Genomic DNA, 21,847 nt, shown 5'->3' with positions numbered 1-21,847 from the left:
ACAAAAGCGGATCAGGAAACGTACATCCATGGTGGGAGAGAGACCATACAAGTCCTGGTTGAATGAAGTCTCCAAGCAGAAGAACCACATCCGATGATAAGGCCAAAGCGGAGGCAAATTCTGTAGCACCAAGGTGAAGTTGTATTAAACTGCAATCATGTCGTCGGTCGTGAGGAATGTACGAGGCACCGTTCTCGCAGAAAGTGAGTGAGAGGTGAAGTGATGAAACGAAAAAAGGTTTTCATCTAGCAGTCACGATTTTCGTTTATCTTGAAAGGCTAACTTCATGGAAATGACTTCATGATGGATGAAAAATGCCCTTCACCATAAACAACGTAAAAAAATACTCGCCTAATATTTCCAACAGACCTTAGTAAATATTTTTAGTCGAGTTTTGTATTGCAATCAACAGCTTTCATACTGCTTAGATCTGTTGAAAAAACCTTTTTAGATTTTTTTACAGATTCAATAAATCTTCATGAATTTGATCGAAAATTTGCCTGGAGACTTTATTCAAGATGATAATTGAAATAGATGGGGTGGCACTTTGAATCTGTAAAACTATTCAAAATGGTAAAAATCCAATTCAATATGAAATCTGTTGATTATTTACTGAGATCTGAGATCTGAAATATTAAGCAATGAATATTTTAACGTTGTTTATGGTGAGGGGCATACTTTTGAAAATGGTGAACAGATCTAAAACTTATCTGTAACTTACCCATGTCGTTTTGTAAAATTAAGCTAGATTCAATTATGTAGAATGAAATCAGTAGTGATTCAGTTTCATTTAAAATTTCCAATAAAAAAAATATTAAAATAAAAAAAAACTCCTCGTATTTGTTAGAGAATGTTTTGAAAATCCTAATAATTTCCCGATTTTTTTTTGTTGTCGCCTCAACATTTTATTTCAGGGCAAAAAAATCGAAGGGGTTGGACAAAATTTATTTTATGTGTTTGTATCGACCTTATTTGACTTTCAAAATATTAAACAAAATTAATTTTCCCCGCGGATTTTTTTAAATTCGTTTTTTGCATAATGTATACAATGCAAAAAACTATTTTATAAAAATTCCGCGGAAAAAAAATTAAATTTCGTTTCATTTCGAAAAATTTCGAATCAAATGGACCCGGATTTCGTTTCGTTTCGAAGTATCGGAATTAAATTTGAATTTCGTTTTGTTTCGAACCAACAATAGCATTTCTAATTTCGTTTCGTTTCGTTTCGTCAAGAAAAAAAATGTGTTATCGCATACCCTTATTCCTCAGTTATTAATTGAAAGCTTTACTATACGCGCCATTGCATGAGTATCTCGTGTGGCAAACACTATGCCCAGGGTGTCGAGAAAGTTTCCAACCTGAAAACATGCTAGACCGGACCGAGAATTGAACTCGCCATCTCCGGATTGACAATCCTACACCTTTGCGCGCAAGGCTACTAGATACCCAAAGGATTGATATCTCTTTTAAATACTGGTTCATGAAAAATAAAAAAAAAACAAATTATCCAAATTTGGGGTTGAAAAAGGCCAGAAAAACAAAGGTTTCTGCTTGAACTTATTCACAATTTCATGAAAATATATAACTTTTAAACATATCTTTCTAGGAATTCCTCGTACAAGTTGGTCGTCGCATCAAATCTGACCAATCATCTAATCCAGAAAGGCAATCCGGCTCTCAAAATAGTGAACCATCCTCTTCCTCTTCATCTGATCAATTCAGTTTGAATAATTATTTAACGAAGACAACCGGTACGGGAACTCCTCAAAAGGTACAACAGACATCGTTGGAGCTGAAAATTCGCACGATTCAGTACCAGAAGCGAGTAGATGCGGACCAAAAGTTCAACGTTGTTGACTACTGGGCAGCAAAAATGTACGACGAACCACAATTGTGGGCTCTAGCAAAAACAATTTTTGGAGTACCACCAACACAATGCTCCGTGGAGCGTGATTTCAGTTCTTTTGGAGCTATTTTCACCAAAACACGGCATTCAATTTGTTCGGAAAATCACCAAAATGTCCTGAAATTGAAGACGAATTCTGCCCTCATACAAGCAGCCTTGGCACACATGTTTACAAAGGACAAAATCACAACTTCTTCTTGATTGGAGAAGCTGTACCCATACATCTGTTTTGATAAATTGAATTCCTGAAATCCTTGATTGAATCCTGAAAATAAAACGTGTTCAAATACCTATTTTTTTTAAATAAAGTGGCAATAAATCATAACTTCGAATTTGGTTTTAAAAACAATTTCAATCATAAGAAAACACCGTTGCTTTTCATGTTTTTTATTTCTAATTTTTCATTTATTTGATTTCCCATTATAGATCAATGAAGATATAAGATATCATGAAGGTCTTTCTATGTACATATCGACACACAGTCATTCTCTCTCGGTATAAAACTAATAGAATAAACAAGTGAGCATAAAGAAAGCTTTTTTTCTATGCTTGGCTACTTTTCTTAGTACTACAAACATTGTACATACATACTTTAGAGTTGTAGAACAAACGTCCACAGTGGCGCCCATCTGTCGTATACTCCAATTCTTGTCTTTAAAATGTATCGTCGACACTAGAGCTTGGATACGAGAAAAGTGGATAGTCGACACCATCTAGTACATAATAATCCTATCGTCTTATCCGTTTTCCGTTCTCTCCAATATATGTATGTTGCAAGTCTTATCACATTCAGTCGCGTTTATGTTTACGTGTGGTTGCGGGTCAGAATCGTCGAAATAGTAAAGCCAGCAATCACACCAATCAACTTTACCGAATCTTCCATACCATTTACTAAGTAAACAACACTTAGCATCAACGAATAGGACTTTCCAGCTACAACACCTTTTTGATTTACCTGTAAAATTATTCAAGCATTATCTAAAATATCTTCACTCCATTTCATCATACTTACATGCAAATTCCATCCTATAAAGCATTTTTTTTAAGGAAAGCACCCCTCTTCACGTTTCTTGGGGTTTTGTTTATATCAAGCAGAGGTTCTAACACAGGCATGCCAGGGTCCTGTAGCATAATCGAAGTTTCACTAATAATATTAGTAGAGTAGCTTGTAACTTGTATTTTTCTGTTGCATAATGAATCTACAAGTATCAAATTACAAGTCTAATATTACAAGTAAAGCGCACTAATAATATTAGTGGAATTTACAAGTAACTGTTGCATAAAGAAAATACAAGTACAAATTATTAGCGTTGGCTTGTAGTTTCTTTTACAAGTATGAATGGTGCTGTAATTTAATTTACAAGTAGCTTTTATTTTATTATTTCAGCTGCGGAAAGCAAATACACATCGTTTTATTGTTTTAACGACTTAAAATAAAAAGAAACTATTATCCAAAGTGCATTAAATTATCATACAGTGAAATACTATGCACTAAGAATAAATTTCTTGTTCCAATACAAAACTGAGAATTATGAAATTTTTCAAAAAACTCATGAGAAAGCAGAAATACTTCAAGTGCTGACGTCAATTAAGTGTAAAATGCCCCTCTTTAACACCACGTTGTTTACCTTAATCCACGTAAAATCATATTACCCAAAGCAAAGTTTAGTAACTTTAGTTTACCTAAAAATGACTTGATTCAAATGTGAGTTGTTGTACTGAACAATCTCGGGTCGGGCCATGCATCTTGCCCTATTCTTGATAACAATCATGGAAAATAAAGAAAAACTACTTAAATTTTTAATAAAATTTGATACGATATGTAAGTATTTTGAACTTAAATTTTGAAATATTTATCGCCTAAATTTCATAATAGTTTCAACAATTTCAATTATTGGACTAAAAAAAAATCCAAATCCGCATAAGTTTCGCAAAACACATAAATTGAAACCCACAAGTACAAATCGCAATAGCTGAAACCCATGTCAATCCCAAAATCCGCATATAAAAACCACGTAGAAAATCACTTCAATACCATGCCAATACCAAGAAACCGGATTGAATCAATACATTAAAGAGAGAAGGATAATAAATTCGTTTTCCGTGTATATCTATCGCAGAATTCTATGCAAAAGCTTGCAGAAAAACATAAACAAATCATTTATCGCCGCATTGACAGTGAACTGTCGGATGAATTTCGACAGGTAAATGAACCTGACAGACTTGTCATTTCAACCTTACTAATAATACAAGTACTAATATTATTAGTTGGCGAATCACTTTTATGCAACACAAATTACAAGTACTTGTAATTTTTGGACTTGTAACTTGTAACTTGTAGCTAATATTATTAGTCTGATTATGCTACAGGGCCCAGATGTTTTATTTTCTCTGTTTTGACAATTTCAAACCTTCTTTTTTTTAATGTGTGAAATGAATTGAGTTCCGCAGCAAAATACAAAAATAATGAGGGAGGGAATTCTGGGTAGGTATACTGACGTAGCTATGATCGTTTATAACGAAACCAAACAGGCAAAATGGGCTAGGAGAACCGGATGAATGCTGTCGTCAGAAATAAAGTTGAATCACTAAAATTTACCATGGCAAGGTATAGGCAACGAAATTCAAATTAATTTTAAAAATTACAAGCTGATTTTTTTTTTTAAATGGTTTTTCGCACTAGATTAGAAATTTAATAAACATCAAAAATAGTACTTTTTCCGGGATCAATTCGGAAAAAAAAACATTTATTATCATGAACAATCAAATAAATACATGCACAATGAAGATAATCAAAAGTCTAACCCGGTGCTCAACATTATTTTCAAAAACATATCATTTTGAAATTTTTAAAATAATTAAAATATTGCATCTCATATCTCACTGTGGAATTTTTTTTCGTGATTCTATACTTTTTCTTTTTTGACATTTCTCCTAGCGTATTGGGCATTATCAACCCCCCACTCCTAGGACACTTTTCACGCATCTTCTCCTCCCTCTAAACGTTGCATAATTCGAGACGATCCCCGATATGTTTTTTTTATAAAAAAAATATATCTTAAATAAATAAAATATCTTCTGATATATCGGCAAATCTATGAACCTGGCATCCCTGTTTCGACGAATTCATCGTCCATTAGCTCATGTTGCGCATAGTATACACGAAGCGAATCATTACACATAGTTTGACCATTTCTTTAGTTGTTTATTTTAACACAGTAGTTAGCCTTTTGAGTTGAATATATTGGAATACGACATTCTATTAGTAGACAGATGTAGCACAATACCTTTGTGCTTGTTACATGTTTGCTACTACAGAAAAAGTGAATTGTGAGTAGAAAAATATTTACTTGCCTCGTGTAACTCTATCAGCATGCACTGAATGGAAACAAAAATACAGTCTAAAAATCATTCCGTTCACCGAATGAATCATTCTCGTGAACCTATTGACAAACGAAATGGAGTTTCATACAAGAACTAAGAAAACAAATGCTGCTCATGAGCAGCTACATCAGGATGAACTAGCATTTCGAATGAACTGTGAGTTGAATTATCCCTCGATCAAACGCATCGAGTAGATTCTGCTCGCGATGCTTCCATCCAGCATTGTGCAGCATTTGAGCTCAAAATACGTATACGTGCAGAGGCTTTACACCACTGTCCACCATATCATCGATATTACACAGCATTTTACCTTCTAAAACTTCAAATTGTATTGATCTTATCAGAAAGCTCATACACATATAAAGATACAAAGTTTTTGAAGTTGAGGAAATTTCAACAGTTCTTGATTTTAGAGGATCTTTGAAATTCCACAAATCTTTGGAGAACAAATCGCGTTTGATTGTACATTTATTTGACTTCATGGTTTGTCTACTCGAATGTTTGTAAGTCCCTCGATGGGTAGAATCCGTTCAATGAAACACAAGGTTCCCAATTTAAGTCACGATCTCTGTTGTAGTCATTAATCATTATAACATCTGAAGCCTAGAATTTGGACTTTCTACTATTTAATGTACAGAAACGTATGCACTAATCAAAATTCATCATGCTTAAGCATGCTAAGCTCATGTTGCCGTAATCAACCACCCAGAACATCCGTGAACTTGAACGACCCCAACCAGATTCCGTTATCAGCAGACTAGAAACAATTCTCAGCCGCCGCAACTTCCGAGAATGCCACCGGACTTGTTAGCACCAGATTTACAAAAATCTGCAGACAGAACTCCGCATCCAGCGGGCAATCTTAAAACCACCACAATTGAGCCCTGCCGGTTTTCAAGTTCGCTTCAACAACCAACCACGTCCCCGACCCTTAAGCCCGCTGCAACTACCTCAGCACTTCCCCGATTGGTCGCCGCTTTCAGCGCAGTCTCGGACACGTCTGACCGATTTCAAATCGATTTCAAACTTCTCAATGTCACACAAAGCCCAGTGCTCGAAGCTCATGTTCGTGTACCACCCCCGCTCGTGTGCGCGAGATTCGGCGTAACAACGCCAACGGGTTGCAAATTGAAGTCCAACAACCCTGCTGTCGACCGATCGGCTGCGAGGGGAGCTGGGAAAAATTTCACGCTCGATTAGCCATCGACACCCTTCCATCGCCGTCTGGCTGTCAGTCAGTAGTTTGGTTTGCGCGTTTGCGAGTTGGCTGCCAGCTGAGCCCAGCTGGTTGAGTGGCTGCCAGGCAGCGTGATGATGATGATGATGTTGTCGAGTCGTCTGAGTGGAAACCGGCCCCGCTGTGTTCCGCGATGGAGATCTTTGTGGCGTTGTTGCGGTGGCGGTGCGCGTTCCGGTGATTTACTTGGTCACCCGGACAGATTTTCGAAGATCTTAGATACTTGGGCAAAACTAATGGATTAATTGGACACAGTTCCGTGGAACCGGAGCGGATAAGTGGTTTGGAGCGAGTCATTTTCGATCTTGATGGGGGATTAGAAGAAATAATGGTTTGAAGAATTGCGGATTCAGAACAATCAGAACCTTCACAATTACACAAATGTTAATCCTACTGTTATAGGGAAACTAAATTCCATTAGCAATTGGTTCAGATTAATACACATTTTTTTTATTCAAACTGTAGACTATTATCTAAAATCTGATAATATGAAAGTGAGATCGACCAACACGTAGTCAATTGGTATTTGATTTTTGCTTTCATTTGCCATTAAAATAATTTGTGGATATTTGATGTGCTTTTTCATAAAACACTGCTTTGTGGATTTAAAAAAATCTCATTTCGAATAATTTCTAGAATGAAAAAAAAAAATTTTCCAAAACTAATTTGAATTCACACATATTTAATGGCAAAAATGCAAAAGCGCAAAAAAAAATATGTTTGCGTTTATAATCACCTGGAGAATCCACCTAAAGGTTATTGGTTAAATAAGTGTTCAATTTGTTTTCATTTATTATATGTCAATCGAATTCATATAATAAGGGGCCGTACTCTAATTACGTAAGCAATTTTTGTGGGTTTTTCAACCCCCCTCCCCCATGTAAGATATTTCCCATACAAATCATTTTTTATTTATATGGATCATAAGAAAATGGCAGACCCCCCTCCTCTCATAAGTGCTTACATAATTAATGTACGACCCCTTACTGGATTTTTGACATTGAAACTTATTTCAAGTTTTCTAAGCAAACACGAAAACCTTTTTGCCTTTCTCGTACAACAAAGTTGTACCAGAAAGGCTTTCATTTCACTCCCAAAACGTACTTTTTATAGAGCGCTTGTAGACCCATAGTATTATATACCATTCGATTCAGCTCGACAAACTGAGCAAATGTCTGTCTGTCCGTGTGTGTCCGTGTGTGTGTGTGTGCGTATGTGTGTGCACATTGAAACATTAGCCAATTTTTCTAGTACTAAACCTGAATCGATTTTGCTACAACAAGTTGCATTCGATGGGGAATGTTTTCTTCTTGTTCACTATTGAGTTTCATAATGATGGCACTTCTCAAAAAATACTAAATATTCAAAGAGTTATGACACATCATTATTTCGTAACAAATAAGCTATCGATTTTCTAGGTTATGTTCTCCCAAGACACAATTTATTCGAAACCGGCACACTGACAGCATAGAATACACAGCTTACACGGAAGAAAAAACTTCACAAAGAAACATAGAAACCCATTAATGAGTTAGAAAGTACCTATTTTAAGATTTCATGTATACACTGAAAATTCTCGTTTATTTTTTCAAAATGACCTAAGAAACATATTTTCATGAATGAATTTTAATATTGCGATCAACAGACCAATATGATAGCTTTTGATTGCAGTACACAAATTAATTCATGAAAAAAGGTGACATATGTTCTTTTTAAAAGTTAAGCGTCATTTCTGCCATTTCTTTCCCCTACACGGAGAAACACGTTTACTCATTAATGGGTACTTTTTCTTTGCTATCTCTTTCCCTCTGCTGAAAAATTTACCCATTTTGAGAGAATAAGTGGATCTACTCATTTAAATGAGTAAATCCACTTATTCTCCCAAAATGGGTAAATTTTTCAGCAGAGAGAACGAGACAGCAGACAAAAAGTACCCATTAATGAGTAAACGATTTTTACCGGGTATGGGCCGATGTGAGCAGTGAGAAGTGAAAAGTGAGACGTGAGAAGTGCGAAGTGAGGAGTGAAAAGTAAGAAGTAAGAAATGAAAAATGAGAAATGAAAAATCACCAGATGATCCGAAATGAAAACAAAAATGTTTTTCCAAATTTAATCTAGACTATCCTTTGAAAAGAGCTGAAATTTTTTTGCTAATATTTTCAAATGGATATAATAGAAAAACGACGCATCCCACAAAAAAGTGTTGTATGGGTGACCATCGCAAAATCAGTCAAACTTTCTAGTGAAAATATCGGAAACAATCCAAATTGAGCCCTACACTGAAAAAAAATAGTTAAAAAATTTAAAGTCGATTTGCGAAAAAACGCCCTTTTTTATTTAAATGAAATGTTGTCTCAAGATAGGTGATTATGTTCCCTACCAACCGTCCATACATCGCAAGCTGGGCACTCTTAAAGAAAAAAAGTTTTTCTAACAAAAACTTTTTCTTGTCGGAATTATTTTCAGTGTATTTTCATCTGAAATTAAACCAATGAAAGCCATCGTTATAGAACCCCAAGCAAATCTATTTTTATGATACATTGTCTAATTTAGTCACTAAATATAGTTTGTTTTTAAATTAAGAGTAATATTAAGAAGGGGTTTATATCTTCATAAAAAATATTATATTCCATTATCAGCTTCTTTAGTTGCGACTAGCCACCCTATAACCAGAGACCGGCGGAGTGAAAAACTGTCGAAATGGCAACGTATGAAAATGCATGAAATCATGACAATGATACTGGCAGCATTTGAACTTTTTGCTTGCTTCTTATGGAAGCAAAAAGTAAACAAGTCGAAATGGAACCACTTTTGACGGTTCGATTGGAACCAAGATGGCGTCTTCGCCGATCTCTTATTCTAGTATTTCTAGTTGCGACCAGTTACGACCAAAACATTGTACTCTGCCTGACTGTACATGAATACTTAATATGAGTATATTATGTATACATATGTTAAATCCACCCCTTAAAGACACTGAAAAAATCAATTCCGTCAAGAAAAAGTTTTTGTAAGAAATTTTTTTTCCCTTCAAAGTGCCCAGCTTGCGATGTATGGACGGTTGGTAGGGAACATAATCACCTATCTTGAGACAAAATTTCGTCCAAATCGAAAAGGGCGTTTTTTTGCAAATCGACTTTTAATTTTTTTAAATCGATTTTTTTTAGTGTAGGGTTCAATTTTGAGTTTTTCCAAAAAATTTTTTAGAAAGGTTGACTGATTTTGCGATAGTCACCCATACAACACTTTTTTGTAGGAAGGGTCGTTTTTCGATTATATCCATTTGAAAAAATCAGTAAAACAAGTTTGACCCTTTTCAAAAGATAGTCTGAATCAAATTTGAAAAAACTAAGTATGCACTTTTCTTTTAACTGCACTTCTTAAATATTGACCAATAAATTTACAAAAAGTCAACTTAAACAATCAGAACACTTGCAAGTTCCCAAAAAGTTCTATTTTGGCTTTACGCATTTTATTACATTTCCCGCATAACTTTTCAAAAGGACCTAAGTAAATTTTTTTCATGAATTCTCGCTCAACTTTTCAAAAGGACATAAGTAACTTTTTTTCATGAATTAATTTGAATACTGCAATCAATAGCTTTCATGTTGTTCTGTTGATTGCAGTACTCAAATTAATTCATGAAAAAATGTTACTTAGGTCATTTTGATAAATTATGCGAGATCTATAGTACAGCAGAAAGTCCATTGCTGATAAACGTTCATTTCGAACAATACACCGCAGATTGCTGGTTAATTTTTTTTACATATACTCTGTCTCGCTCAAACCAACAGCGAATAATCTAGCGACTACTTTAACGAACTATTTAAGGAACAGCTACTTTAACCGACCGTGTCCATTTAGCAAGTACGGTGTTGAACATAATCTGGAGATTAAAATAACACTTTAATAAAGTTTAAAAAAAAACTTAGCAAGTAACCGCACAATATTGAGTAAAACAAATTAAGGGTGTAGCATTTCTGCATGCGGTGAATGAATTTCGCACCGTGTATATAACTGACAGCATGAATGTTTGTGTTGCTTCTTTCGTGCTTTATTGATGATGCTAACCTCTCAAGCAAAGTTTTCCAAAGCTTCAAATATGGAACACGAAAACTAATGGACTAAACCACGATGACGTCACGCATCGATTTTCAGTAAGAAGAAAACCTCATCTGAGGGCAAAGTTTACAAAAAATGAACATCAACGTGAACATCCGGTGAACTAAAAGCTTCGAATTCACTCAAATGTTCATCGGCCCGCAGCGGATGTCATTTTTTCGAGCGAAAAGAAGAAGAATCGTGGAAAAAGAAGACGCTCGTGGTTAAGTCCATGGACGAACACACACGCGCTAGAGTCCCGAAGCCGATGACTTCATCCGCTCGCATCAACACAGCTGTAAAAGTTTCAACGTTGGAAATAAAAATCGCATACCTACGTACATGCTATCTCGTGCGCTCGTTACGTTTGCTGCCATTTTGTTTCATGCTTTGGAGGGAAAGAAGAGGCGTGCAGTTAGCCACTGCTTTTTGGTTTGGGTGGTTTGGTTGGTTTGGGTGGAATGATGATGTAGTTTGGGCATATGGGTGATTTCATACGCCTCCTTATTTCCATATTATGCGGCTTTTTTCATTTATATTTATGTGAATTGTTGGTCTCATTTTCACAAATGTACTTGTACAATTATTACACAAAGGGATGCAAAATCAATGTATGACATACAACTAGTATTATTGAACTTTAATATTACATTGGTGAAAAACACTACGTGGAAATCAGGAAAGTTGGAAACATATCGAATTTTAATCCATATGTATTTTTCAAAACGCGCCGTTGCGCTAATCATTGTATTTACTATCGCTAATCATTGTACTATCGCACGATCGCATATTTGTAACATATGCATTTTTTCCTTTCTCGTACAACAAAGTTGTACCGAAAGGCTATATGATTGCTAAAAAAAACTTGATAGAAGGCCCGGAGACCCATAGTGTTATATACCGATCGACTCAGCTCGACAAACTGAGGTGACGTCTGTTTTTTTTTGTGTATGTGTACAAATTTTGTAGGCACACTTTTTAGAACTTAGAATTATCCGATTTACTCGCAACAAGTTGCATTCGACGGGGAATTGTTTGCTATTGGAAATGGGCCCGATCATTGCTTTTCGGAATTATTGAAAAATCATTGTTTTTCCCCAAAGGTCCCCCTTGAAAATTTAAAGAACAATTTTTTTTGAATGGTGGCAAGGCAAAAATATTAAAAAGGATAGAAAAAATGTGATCTATTCCCTCAAAGAGCTTTTTTGACCTTTCTAATGTGATTTTTTCAATATATTTTATAATGCACGAGAAAGGCATCATCACTGCTAGGTGGATTAATCTGGGTTTTTAATTTCTGATTGTTTGGTAATTCAACTGAATCTCACTAAATTTGAATCAAAATAATGAATATTCCAATCACTCATAGCGCCGCAGCGCCTACCACAAAAAAACGCTTTCGAGTTTGTTTAATAAAATTGTCAATGAATCATAGCAGTCACCGCCCGCGGGTTGCTGTGTTTCTTTTGACATTTGCGTAAAGCTTCCGTGAATTTGATTCGAGTTCGGCCAATGAAGTGTCGGGCATGGTTGTTGGAGGTATGCCGTCCGGCGAATAGTTCTAGTTTCATAGTGCTTCGTTTTATATGCAGAAAATGCTCTAGAAAAAAAAATTGTTTGAAACCTGAATTTTTAATCTTTTTTGTCTGGCATGCAACCGCATGCAAAAGCGGTGCCGCGTCATTGCAATGCAATGTTTAGACAGCAATTAAAAGCAATTTAATTATTTTTTTTGGCGTTGGACAACGTCTTACCCGAAGGTACTGGGTGTCAAATCAGAATCTAAAATAGGGGACCGTCTCAAAATCATGTAAGATTTCGAACGTTAATAGAGCCTTTATCTTTTGACGGATTTTCGAGATTTATATACCAGTCGACTTCGGAATTCTCCAGAAATTTGTCAATTTCATTGAAACTTTTGATTATTTACTATAAACTATTCAAAATTTCAATGCTTGTCCTACCCAGTAAAAATATCAGAACCAACCAATCCCATACATGTATTCCCAACACGGACATCAGAATTATGTAAGTTACGGGCCTTATGACCTACCGTTTCATTTTATCTGGGTATACAAATCAGAAGGGGCGGGTTGTGTACAAGACAGACGTTGGACAACGTAAGAAGATTGATCCGATTGATCTTTTTGTCGTCGCCAAGTGATTGTGTTTTGTATATATAGAATGTCTTGAAAAGAATGGATTTATTTTCATTATTAAAAATTTCCAATCACTAAGAATCCGCAATGCAACAGAACGTCGACGGAAACGACAGGATATGAAAGTTAACCCACAGACAAACAGACGTAACAGCTTGAACATTTTTTCCAAAACATCTATCACTCAACTTCTCTATCATCATCTTGCGAACATGTTTCATGAAACAATGTTTCGTATGACATTGTCACCAGAGGCGCTAGAGTGAAATGTCAAACTCGAAGGATTACGACCACAGCGCCTCTAGCTATGAAACGCACAATCAAACAAATTCAATTTGATCGTTGATGTCATGGTCGATGATAATTTCTCTAGTGTTACGTCTGTTTGTCTGTGGTTAACCCATTGCATATATTTTCTGTCGTATCTTGTCATTTCCTATGAATTGCGTTTAGGCACAGAGAAACATAAGTCTCACTCAACACATGATCCATCGCTCATCATTTTTTGTAGGCTGATCGACCAGCCATCATTGCGATAGCGCTTCCATCGATTTTGCCTGTGTTTGACGTTTGCACACTTTCGCCTTCTGGTTGCCGATGGTCCACTTATAGTGTATTTAGCATTGGTCGATAATATTTCCGTGACGATCATTGTGATTGAATTTTGTTCTAAGTGGGACGTCTGTTTCTCTGTGGTTTAGGGCTTGGCAGGGACAAAGCTACAATCAGACTCTTGAGAGAAAATTCCACTTGGCTGCCACTGACGCCATCCATGCGAATACATTTTTGCAGGGGCTTCTTCTGATGTGAGCCGATTTAGCTACAACATCAAAATCATAATCTAATCCGGAATTGGATTAATTTGATGAGATTGTTTCAATGTATGTTTTTACTTATATGATTCCAAAACTAAATATGCAGTAGAGCTAACACCTTCTAACTCCCGTAGTAAAACTGACTTCATTACCGGCAGCTTTCTTCCATAATACCACTGCCGGACAGTGGGGAATAGATCAAAGATACACACACCTTTCGTCGTTGTTCCTGTTCAGCTGGAGCTGGTGTGCTTCGTGACGGTGGTCATCGTGGACCCTCTACTGCCTCTAGACGGGATACTTAAATTATTTTTCGTAATTTTCAATTGTTCAGATTTCGAAAAAAGTTTGATGTCGATCAGCAGTTAAATGTGGTTTAAAGTTAATTTTCAAAGTTCTACACATTAATAAAAAATTGAAAATTGAGTATTTTTTTGGTCCTCTTTGTTTTTGCTGGTATACCTTCTAACAGAGAAATATTTGTAGTTTAGTATTTTTCCACAACTAACCTAATTCAATAGAAGACTATTGTTGGTTGGTAGAAAAAAGTTCTCGCAGCAGCGTTTAGTATGCGCAGCTCAAAGCTAAAATATAGATTTTGATTGAACTTTTATCCAAAAAAATATGTCTGCAATACATACAATTAGTTTTCCTCTACCGGTCCTATCAAGCCCTACGAACAAATGCCAGATTTCCAAAGTCTCTTCCCTATCCGAATGCGAAATTGTTATATAAATAATTCATTCTGGAGTGCACTCGTAATTCATACCTTACAACTCGACAGATATGTACTCTCACTTCACTAACTATAGCGTCATTCCCTTACGAACCGGGTACTAGCATACAATTTTTACATCTGTCGATTAATGCGATAATTTATAAGATCCAGCTATACAATTTGTATTTACGCATTCTTACCGCTCCATGAACTATTATAACTCGATTAATCTTCTCAAAATATCAATTTTGCTAACTTTATAGGCAATATTAATTTCAACGATAATCCACGAGTCTCCTGAACAAAGCATGTGGTAACATCTAGTCTTTAGCAGAGACGATGGTATTATATAGAGACACGCGGAGAGAATAAAAGCAATTCTGGCTTCACGGCCAGTAGACAAAAAAATCCGGTGCGATCGGCAACATAAAAATTTGTGAGAACTTGAAGTGACTCTCAGTGTGAGCAGTTATTTCGTTTGCTCCAACTACATATTTTGTCTTTGTTAGGACTACAAGTAGGAACTTGGCGCATTTCGTCATATTTCCCCCCAGGTAGCATAAATTCAGTTTTTTTTTCTTGAATCGCTCTTGATAGTCTCACGGAGAAGAAATATACAGTTGAGAGCACATGAAGGTAGCGAGAAATTACTGCTAATGTACATCTCAAGTTTTAGTCGCAAATAAACCTCCAACCCGGTCGATCGCAAAATCCGTCTCGCTGTATCAGTTACCCCGGTGGTTTTTCTAATAAAATCTTGTGATCCCTCAACACGCAGTTGTTAGTATATTGTAGTTGGAAGAAACGAGAATAAGTTTGTGCTTTATCCGAGAAGAGGGTCTGCAACGACAGTTTTGAAGATTTGGTTCATGGTCGAAAAGAAAACGAGTGTTCAGTGTATACGGTCAAACGTGTAAAGGCAAACGAAGGGTCAGAACATAATGGTGCTGTGACCAGGATTGCATAGCGCAAAAATTACTATGAGCACCACTTTGACCATACATCTAATTGCGATCGTCACTCGCGATTGTTTTCACCATTGTGAAGGGGATATTGTCCTAAGCATCGAATATTCCTCGATAAACTTTCATATATGCGGCATCTCGTACGGAGGTGTGCAGTGGAAATGAATAATAGCCAAATGAAGGATAGTTTTCTGGTCTGGTGATGACACTTAAAACAGTGTAAAGCAATAGTTCGTTGTGTCCGTTGGCTTGCGGTTGCTAAGATTGATAAGTGGTCACGCGAAATTTGAGGCGTTTCCAAATTTAATTGGCTCACGGAGGATAATCAACCTAGAAGTTATTACGAACTTCGTAGTTACCGGAGGCGCGTATTCTCAAATACGGTTGTGTGCAAGGCATGTAGTGTTTGCTGTGTTTGCTGTGTTGTGGATGGATTAATTGCAACCATTTTTTCCATTGTTTCAAATTGTTACGAGCCTCACTGCAAAATTGGATCATCGTTGATCTCAACATTCTTTCACGTGCACAAGAGAACGAAATCAAATCGGAGTTTTTTTTTTGGTTGTTGGGAACAACTACTGTTTGTTACTGGGGGCGCGTATATTCATATACGGTAAATACAAAGCCTGTACTGCCAGGTTTGTTTGGTGAGTACTTGGCTTATTATGCATCGACGGATAATTGAAAACCACCCTGCTTCTCCATTGGTTTCACTGCATGAGTAAGCTGATTTCGACGATTACTGTATTCGAGAGGCTAGACGGGTCCAGAGTTTATACGGCCACTGAAGACATCATCACTGATGCTGCTGATGTCATACTATCGTCTGCCTAAGGTCCTGTAGCTGATTGTTCCTGTTGGGAGAATATTAAATACAAGGCCTATTTTATTAGGCTCAAAGGTGAGCCTCATTCCATTCCTTCCACCGTTTTTCTTTGTGGTGCTGTGCTTCGTTCCTTTTCACAGTGTGTTGCTGACATCAACTGCTAAACGATGGTGAAAAAGCTGAAGTTGAAACTGCAAGTGCGGGACAACATCGTCGACTTCCTTCGGCGCACAGCCCGCTTCTTGAAAAATTACGATCCAGCCGTACATGCACTCCAGTTAGACTCACAAATCGAGAAGCTAGATGAAAAGTGGGAGGAGTTCGAAGAAGTGCAGGCGGAGATAGAGGAATTGGAGGAACAAGAGGAGAAAGCGGACGAGCAAAAGAAGACCCGGGCCGAGTTCGAGGAGTTGTACTTCCAGGTAAGGGCAGGGTTGAAATCCAAAATGTCACTCAATATTCCTACCTCCTCCTCCTCTACCTCCACTCATCCTACTGCGGGGGCTTGTGCCGGCATACAGTTGCCAAAGATAAATTTGCCTGAATTCAATGGGGAATTCGATAAATGGTTGCCATTTTATGATACGTTCAAGTCGCTGATCCATAGTAATACGGATCTGAGCGCAATTCAACGTTTCCACTATTTGCGAGCGTCTCTAAAGGGTGAGGCGCTAAAGGTAATTGACTCATTTCCAATGAGCGAAGCAAGCTATGGTGTTACCTGGTCAGCTTTGACCAAACGTTATTCAAACGTGTATCTGCGGAAGAAACGACATGTCAATGCACTTCTGCAATTTCCCAAACTGAAAAGGATGTCGGCAAATGGGATACATGACGTCATCGATTGTTTTGATAGGCACACGAAGATTCTGGATCAATTGGGGGAAGTTACTGCGGGTTGGGGGGCGATGCTGACACAGCTGTTAGTTTCGAAGTTAGACGATTCGACGCAAAAGGACTGGGAAGAGTTCGCGCTGAAGAAACAAGATCCGGTGTTCTTGCACGTGATGGAGTTCCTAGAGGGGCAAACCCGAGTTCTAGATGCGATAGCGGTCGATCAGCGTTCTGAAAGTCAGCGTGCTTCTTTTTCCACTCCTCCGATGCCGTTTAAGAAGTCTGTGCCGAAGATGACAGTGAATGTAGCGTCCGAGAGTTCGTCGTCGGCGAAATGCGTATGCTGCAGTGGATCACACTACATCACCAATTGTACGGCTTTTGCGAAGCTCGCACTGGATAAGCGGTTTCAGATTGTGAATTTGAAGAAGCTGTGCAGCAATTGTCTTCGTCGTGACCGCTACTGTCGAGATTGCACTTCGCCATTCCGCTGCCGAACGTGCAGCAAGAAGCACCACACTTTACTCCATCCTGGATTGTCAGCATCCGGATCTGGTTCATCGGCCGGCATTCAGGACACAAAACTATCGCAAACGGGCGGTTCTGGTGTTTCTTCAACTGCGGTGGCATCCGTTGAAGTTCCTCAGCAGGCACTTCAATCTTCAGTTGCAACCATCTATGCGGCAAACATACCAGCTGAGTTCCGAGAGGTCAACTTTTTTCTGTCAACGGTGCACGTTTCGGTAAAGGATTGCAACGGACGGTTGCATAAAGCAAGGGCTCTGCTCGATAGTGGGTCGCAGGCAAATTTGATTTCGGAGAGATTGTGCCAAACACTGAAGCTGCCACGGAAAGGTAGCAATATACCGGTTTCTGGCGTGGGTAGTGCGCGGATTCAGATAAACGGTTCAGTTTCTGCCACAATAGGTTCACTCGTTACGGAATATACAATTTCCGTGGATTTCCTTGTATTGAAGAAAGTAACTGACGATCAACCATCAACGACCATTCCAATTGGCGGCTGGAATCTGCCTCCGAACATGGTACTAGCAGATCCAGGTTTTAACAAAAGAGCTCCCGTCGATCTTCTGCTAGGACTGGAGTATTTCTATGAGTTCCTTTTACTGAATGGTGGCCGGGTACAAGTACAACGCGTAAGAGAAGGACTTCCGCTTTTCGTAAATACCGTATTTGGCTGGATTGTAGCTGGAAAGACGAATCCGGTACCGTGCCACTACGTATTGGTGGGATCAACGTGAGCTGAGAAGGTGGAGCGGTTTTGGGCGATCGAAGAGTTGTCAGATGTCTCTCGGCGGACCCAAGAAGAACAGGACTGCGAGGAGTTTTTTCAAGGCACATATTCACGAGATCGCTCAGGGAGATACGTGGTCCGACTGCCGAAGCGAATGGGTTTCGAGCAGATGATTGGCGAATCGAAGGATATGGCGCTACGAAGATTGATGCAGCTTGAACTGCGACTGGGAAAGGACGAAGATTTGCGAAGGCGCTACAACGAAGCAATGCAGATATATTTGACATACATGACAGTTGTGAGTGAAAAGGATTTGAAGCACGATCATAGGCTCGCTTGCTATCTGCCTCATCATCCGGTTATCAAGGAATCGAGTGCGACCACGAAGATTCGACCGGTATTCGACGGTTCTGCCAAGACGACTTCCAACCGTTCTCTGAATGACGGACTCATGACGGGACCGGTGATTCAAGATCCTCTTTTCGATTTAGTTTTGCGCTTCCGCAAACATCCCGTCGCTCTCGTTGCAGACATCGAAAAGATGTACCTGCAAGTGAAGGTTCATCCCGACGACACTCCTCTACAGCGTATCCTGTGGAGATTCTCGCCAGAAGAGCCGGTTGCGACTTATGAAATGAGTAGGGTCACGTTCGGATTAGCTCCATCCTCGTTTCTCGCAACGCGGTGTTTGCATCAATTGGCAGAAGACGAAGGTAATCATCATCCACGAGCGAAGGTTGCGCTCGTCAACGATTTCTACGTCGATGATTACATCGGGGGTGCGGATTCAGTACAGGAGGCCATATTGTTACGGCAGGATTTGGAGCAGCTGATGCCTAAAGGAGGTTTTAAGCTGCAAAAATGGGTATCCAATGCCAAAGGGGTGTTGGAAGGCCTTTCGGTGGACGAGTTGGGGACTCAGTCTACGCTAAATTTCGATCAAGAACAGGTGAAGGCGCTAGGAATTCATTGAAAACCAGGACTGGATTTGTTGGGTATTGATGTTTCCAATCTCACTGCAAACGAGCAGCGGACATGGCGCAAGGTATATTTCATCATTGCTCAGCTGTGGGACCCTAGCGGTATTACAGCTCCAGTCATCTCTTGGGCCAAGATACGCATGCAGCTTTTGTGGGTAGCAGTGCAAGGTTGGGATGATCCTCTATCCCACGATTTAGCGCTTAGATGGACCGAGTTCTACCAACAATTACCTGTTCTCTCAGACATCCAGGTGGAACGACATGCTTTCACCAAGCATCCCATGCTAGTCCAGTTTCATGTCTTTTCGGATGCTTCGGAGCGTGCATATATGCCCGTTCGATAGACCTAGTTGGACACATCAAAGTGGAGCTTTTAGCAGCCAAATCCCGACCAGCCAGCCTGAAGAAGACGACTCTAGCGAGGCTAGAACTTTGCGGCGCTCATGTGGCCGCAAAACTGTACCGTGCTACCGTTAAAGCTTTGAAGATGGAGGATACTGAAACATGGTTTTGGTCGGATTCTACCGTTGTCCTGTCATGGCTCAAGCTACCGCCGTACGTTTGGCCAACTTTCGTTGCAAATCGCGTCTCGCACATCCAGGAGCTAACGAAGGGACACCGATGGAACCACGTTAAGGGCGTTGAGAATCCAGCCGACCTCGTCTCAAGAGGAGTGATGCCAAAGGATCTCATCGACAAGCAGCACTGGTTTCATGGTCCGTACTGGTTGTCTCTACTCGATCAGCACTGGAATACCGCTAAGCATTTTGAGTACAAGTCGCCATCGGAAGAACTGCTGGAGAAGAAGAAAAATGTTCTAGTTTTTGTGGAGCCCCAACATCCTCATCGCTGCTTCATCGATACTTTTGCAACTGGAAACTGCTGCGGATTACCGGTTACTGTTTGAAAATCATCCGAAGGTGTCAAGCACCAGCATCGCCCCCCGTGACCCCGAGCCTTACCGTTGCGGAACTACAAGAGGCAAAATATATTTTAGTACGCTGTGTTCAACGGGAGCCTTTTGCTGTGGAGATCAAGGCTCTCGCCAACCATCGGCAAGTTCCTGCTCACTCGCCGCTGAAACTCCTTCACCCTTTCCTGGATCAGCTGGGTATACTTCGCGTTGGTGGCCCATGATTCTACCCAGCAACCACTCGTTTACCCGACAAGTAGCAATCGCATACCACAAAATGGCACTCCATTCTGGCCCCCGCATGACACTCGCTCGAATTCGGCAAGAATTCTGGCCGTTACGTGGTAAGGCATTGGCAACACACTCATTCCGGAATTGCATTCCTTGCTTCCGAAGCAACCCTGTCCCTGTATCCCAACCCCCTGGTCAACTTCCAAAACCCCGTACAACACCCTCTCGCCCTTTTGCTATTACTGGCGTGGACTATTGTGGGCCTGTCTACCTCAAGCCTGTACATCGTAGAGCAGCATCGCAGAAGGCGTACATTGCCGTTTTCGTGTGCTTCTGCACGAAGGCGGTTCATCTCGAGCTGGTAGGGGACCTCACAACTTCGGCTTTCCTCGCTGCTTTGCGGCGATTCATCTCGCGTAGAGGTCTTCCTACTGAGATCCACTCGGACAATGGTCTCAACTTCAAAGGTGCCAGCAACCAGCTTCGGGAACTTTATGATCTACTACGCGATCCAAATACTGCATCCACAATTTCCAACGAAACTGCCCAGCGAGGAATCGTTTGGAAATTCATTCCGCCACGAGCACCAAATTTCGGCGGCCTTTGGGAGGCTGCCGTGAAGTCGGCTAAAACGTCACTTATTCGGGTGTTGGCCCAGCGAAAACTATCGTTCGAGGACATGGCCACGATTCTCACCCAAGTCGAGGCGGCTATGAACTCGCGACCGCTCACTCCGTTGTCAGAGGATCCAGATGAATTGGACGTGCTCACCCCTGATCATTTCCTCACCGGATCGTCGTTACTCGCGATACCTGACCCAGATTACACCGATGTACCCGTGAATCGGCTGCAGCACTACCAAGGATTGCAGCAGCTGGTGCAACAACACTGGAATCGATGGAGGCGTGAATACATTTCGCAGCTCCATAATCAAAACCAACGATATCCGCAATCAACACGTCTCAAAGTGGGTCAAATGGTGATCCTTAAAGAGGACGGAATTTCTGCCATCGCATGGCCACTGGCTCGCATCACCGAAGTCTACCCGGTCCTACCTGGTCCGGACGAAGTAGTCAGGGTAGTGAAAGTTCGCACTCCTAGTGGTGCTGTATACAAACGACAGTCATTCCGCATCTGTTTGCTGCCGTTCGAGAAGTTGACTGACGACAACCGGATAAACAAAGCTGCGCAACGTGAATTGAATTCAATCTAATACTATGTATCGCTCTATTAGTGTAGGTTAGAGGCAGGTTTAAAAATGAATGAATTATTAAATTCCAATAAGAATTTAGGTGGCCGGCATGTTAGGACTACAAGTAGGAACCTGGTGCATTTCGTCATATTTCCGCCCAGGCCCAGTTAGCATAAATTCTCTTTTTTTCTTGAATCGCTCTTGATAGTCTCACGGAGAAGAAATATACAGTTGAGAGCACATGAAGGTAGCGAGAAATTACTGCTAATGTACATCTCAAGTTTTAGTCGCAAATAAACCTCCAACCCGGTCGATCGCAAAATCCGTCTCGCTG

At 39.6% G+C, this 21,847-nt stretch overlaps 2 protein-coding genes across 2 annotated transcripts; both read left to right on the top strand.

Annotated features, from left to right (window-relative positions):
- The first annotated feature begins 16,278 nt into the window (after window positions 1-16,278).
- On the top strand, window positions 16,279-18,204 carry LOC134207078 (uncharacterized). The gene has a single exon (XM_062682801.1). The coding sequence runs from the start codon at window positions 16,279-16,281 to the stop codon at window positions 18,202-18,204; it is 1,926 nt and encodes a 641-aa protein (XP_062538785.1).
- A 2,163-nt stretch (window positions 18,205-20,367) lies between these two features.
- Window positions 20,368-21,534, top strand: LOC134207076 (uncharacterized). Its single transcript, XM_062682800.1, has one exon. It carries the CDS (start codon window positions 20,368-20,370, stop codon window positions 21,532-21,534), a length of 1,167 nt encoding a protein of 388 aa, XP_062538784.1.
- Window positions 21,535-21,847: the final 313 nt, after the last annotated feature.

Source organism: Armigeres subalbatus, chromosome 1 (genome assembly GCF_024139115.2).
Source record: "Armigeres subalbatus isolate Guangzhou_Male chromosome 1, GZ_Asu_2, whole genome shotgun sequence".
NCBI lineage: Eukaryota > Metazoa > Arthropoda > Insecta > Diptera > Culicidae > Armigeres > Armigeres subalbatus.
Note: the sequence above shows the minus strand (reverse complement) of the source record. Positions and strands in the feature narration are given on the sequence as shown.

What these genes read in the sequence shown, in the direction of transcription:
- LOC134207076 (XM_062682800.1), top strand. Translation starts at nt 20,368, where the DNA reads ATGGCACTCCATTCTGGCCCCCGCATGACACTCGCTCGAATTCGGCAA.
- LOC134207078 (XM_062682801.1), top strand. Translation starts at nt 16,279, where the DNA reads ATGGTGAAAAAGCTGAAGTTGAAACTGCAAGTGCGGGACAACATCGTC.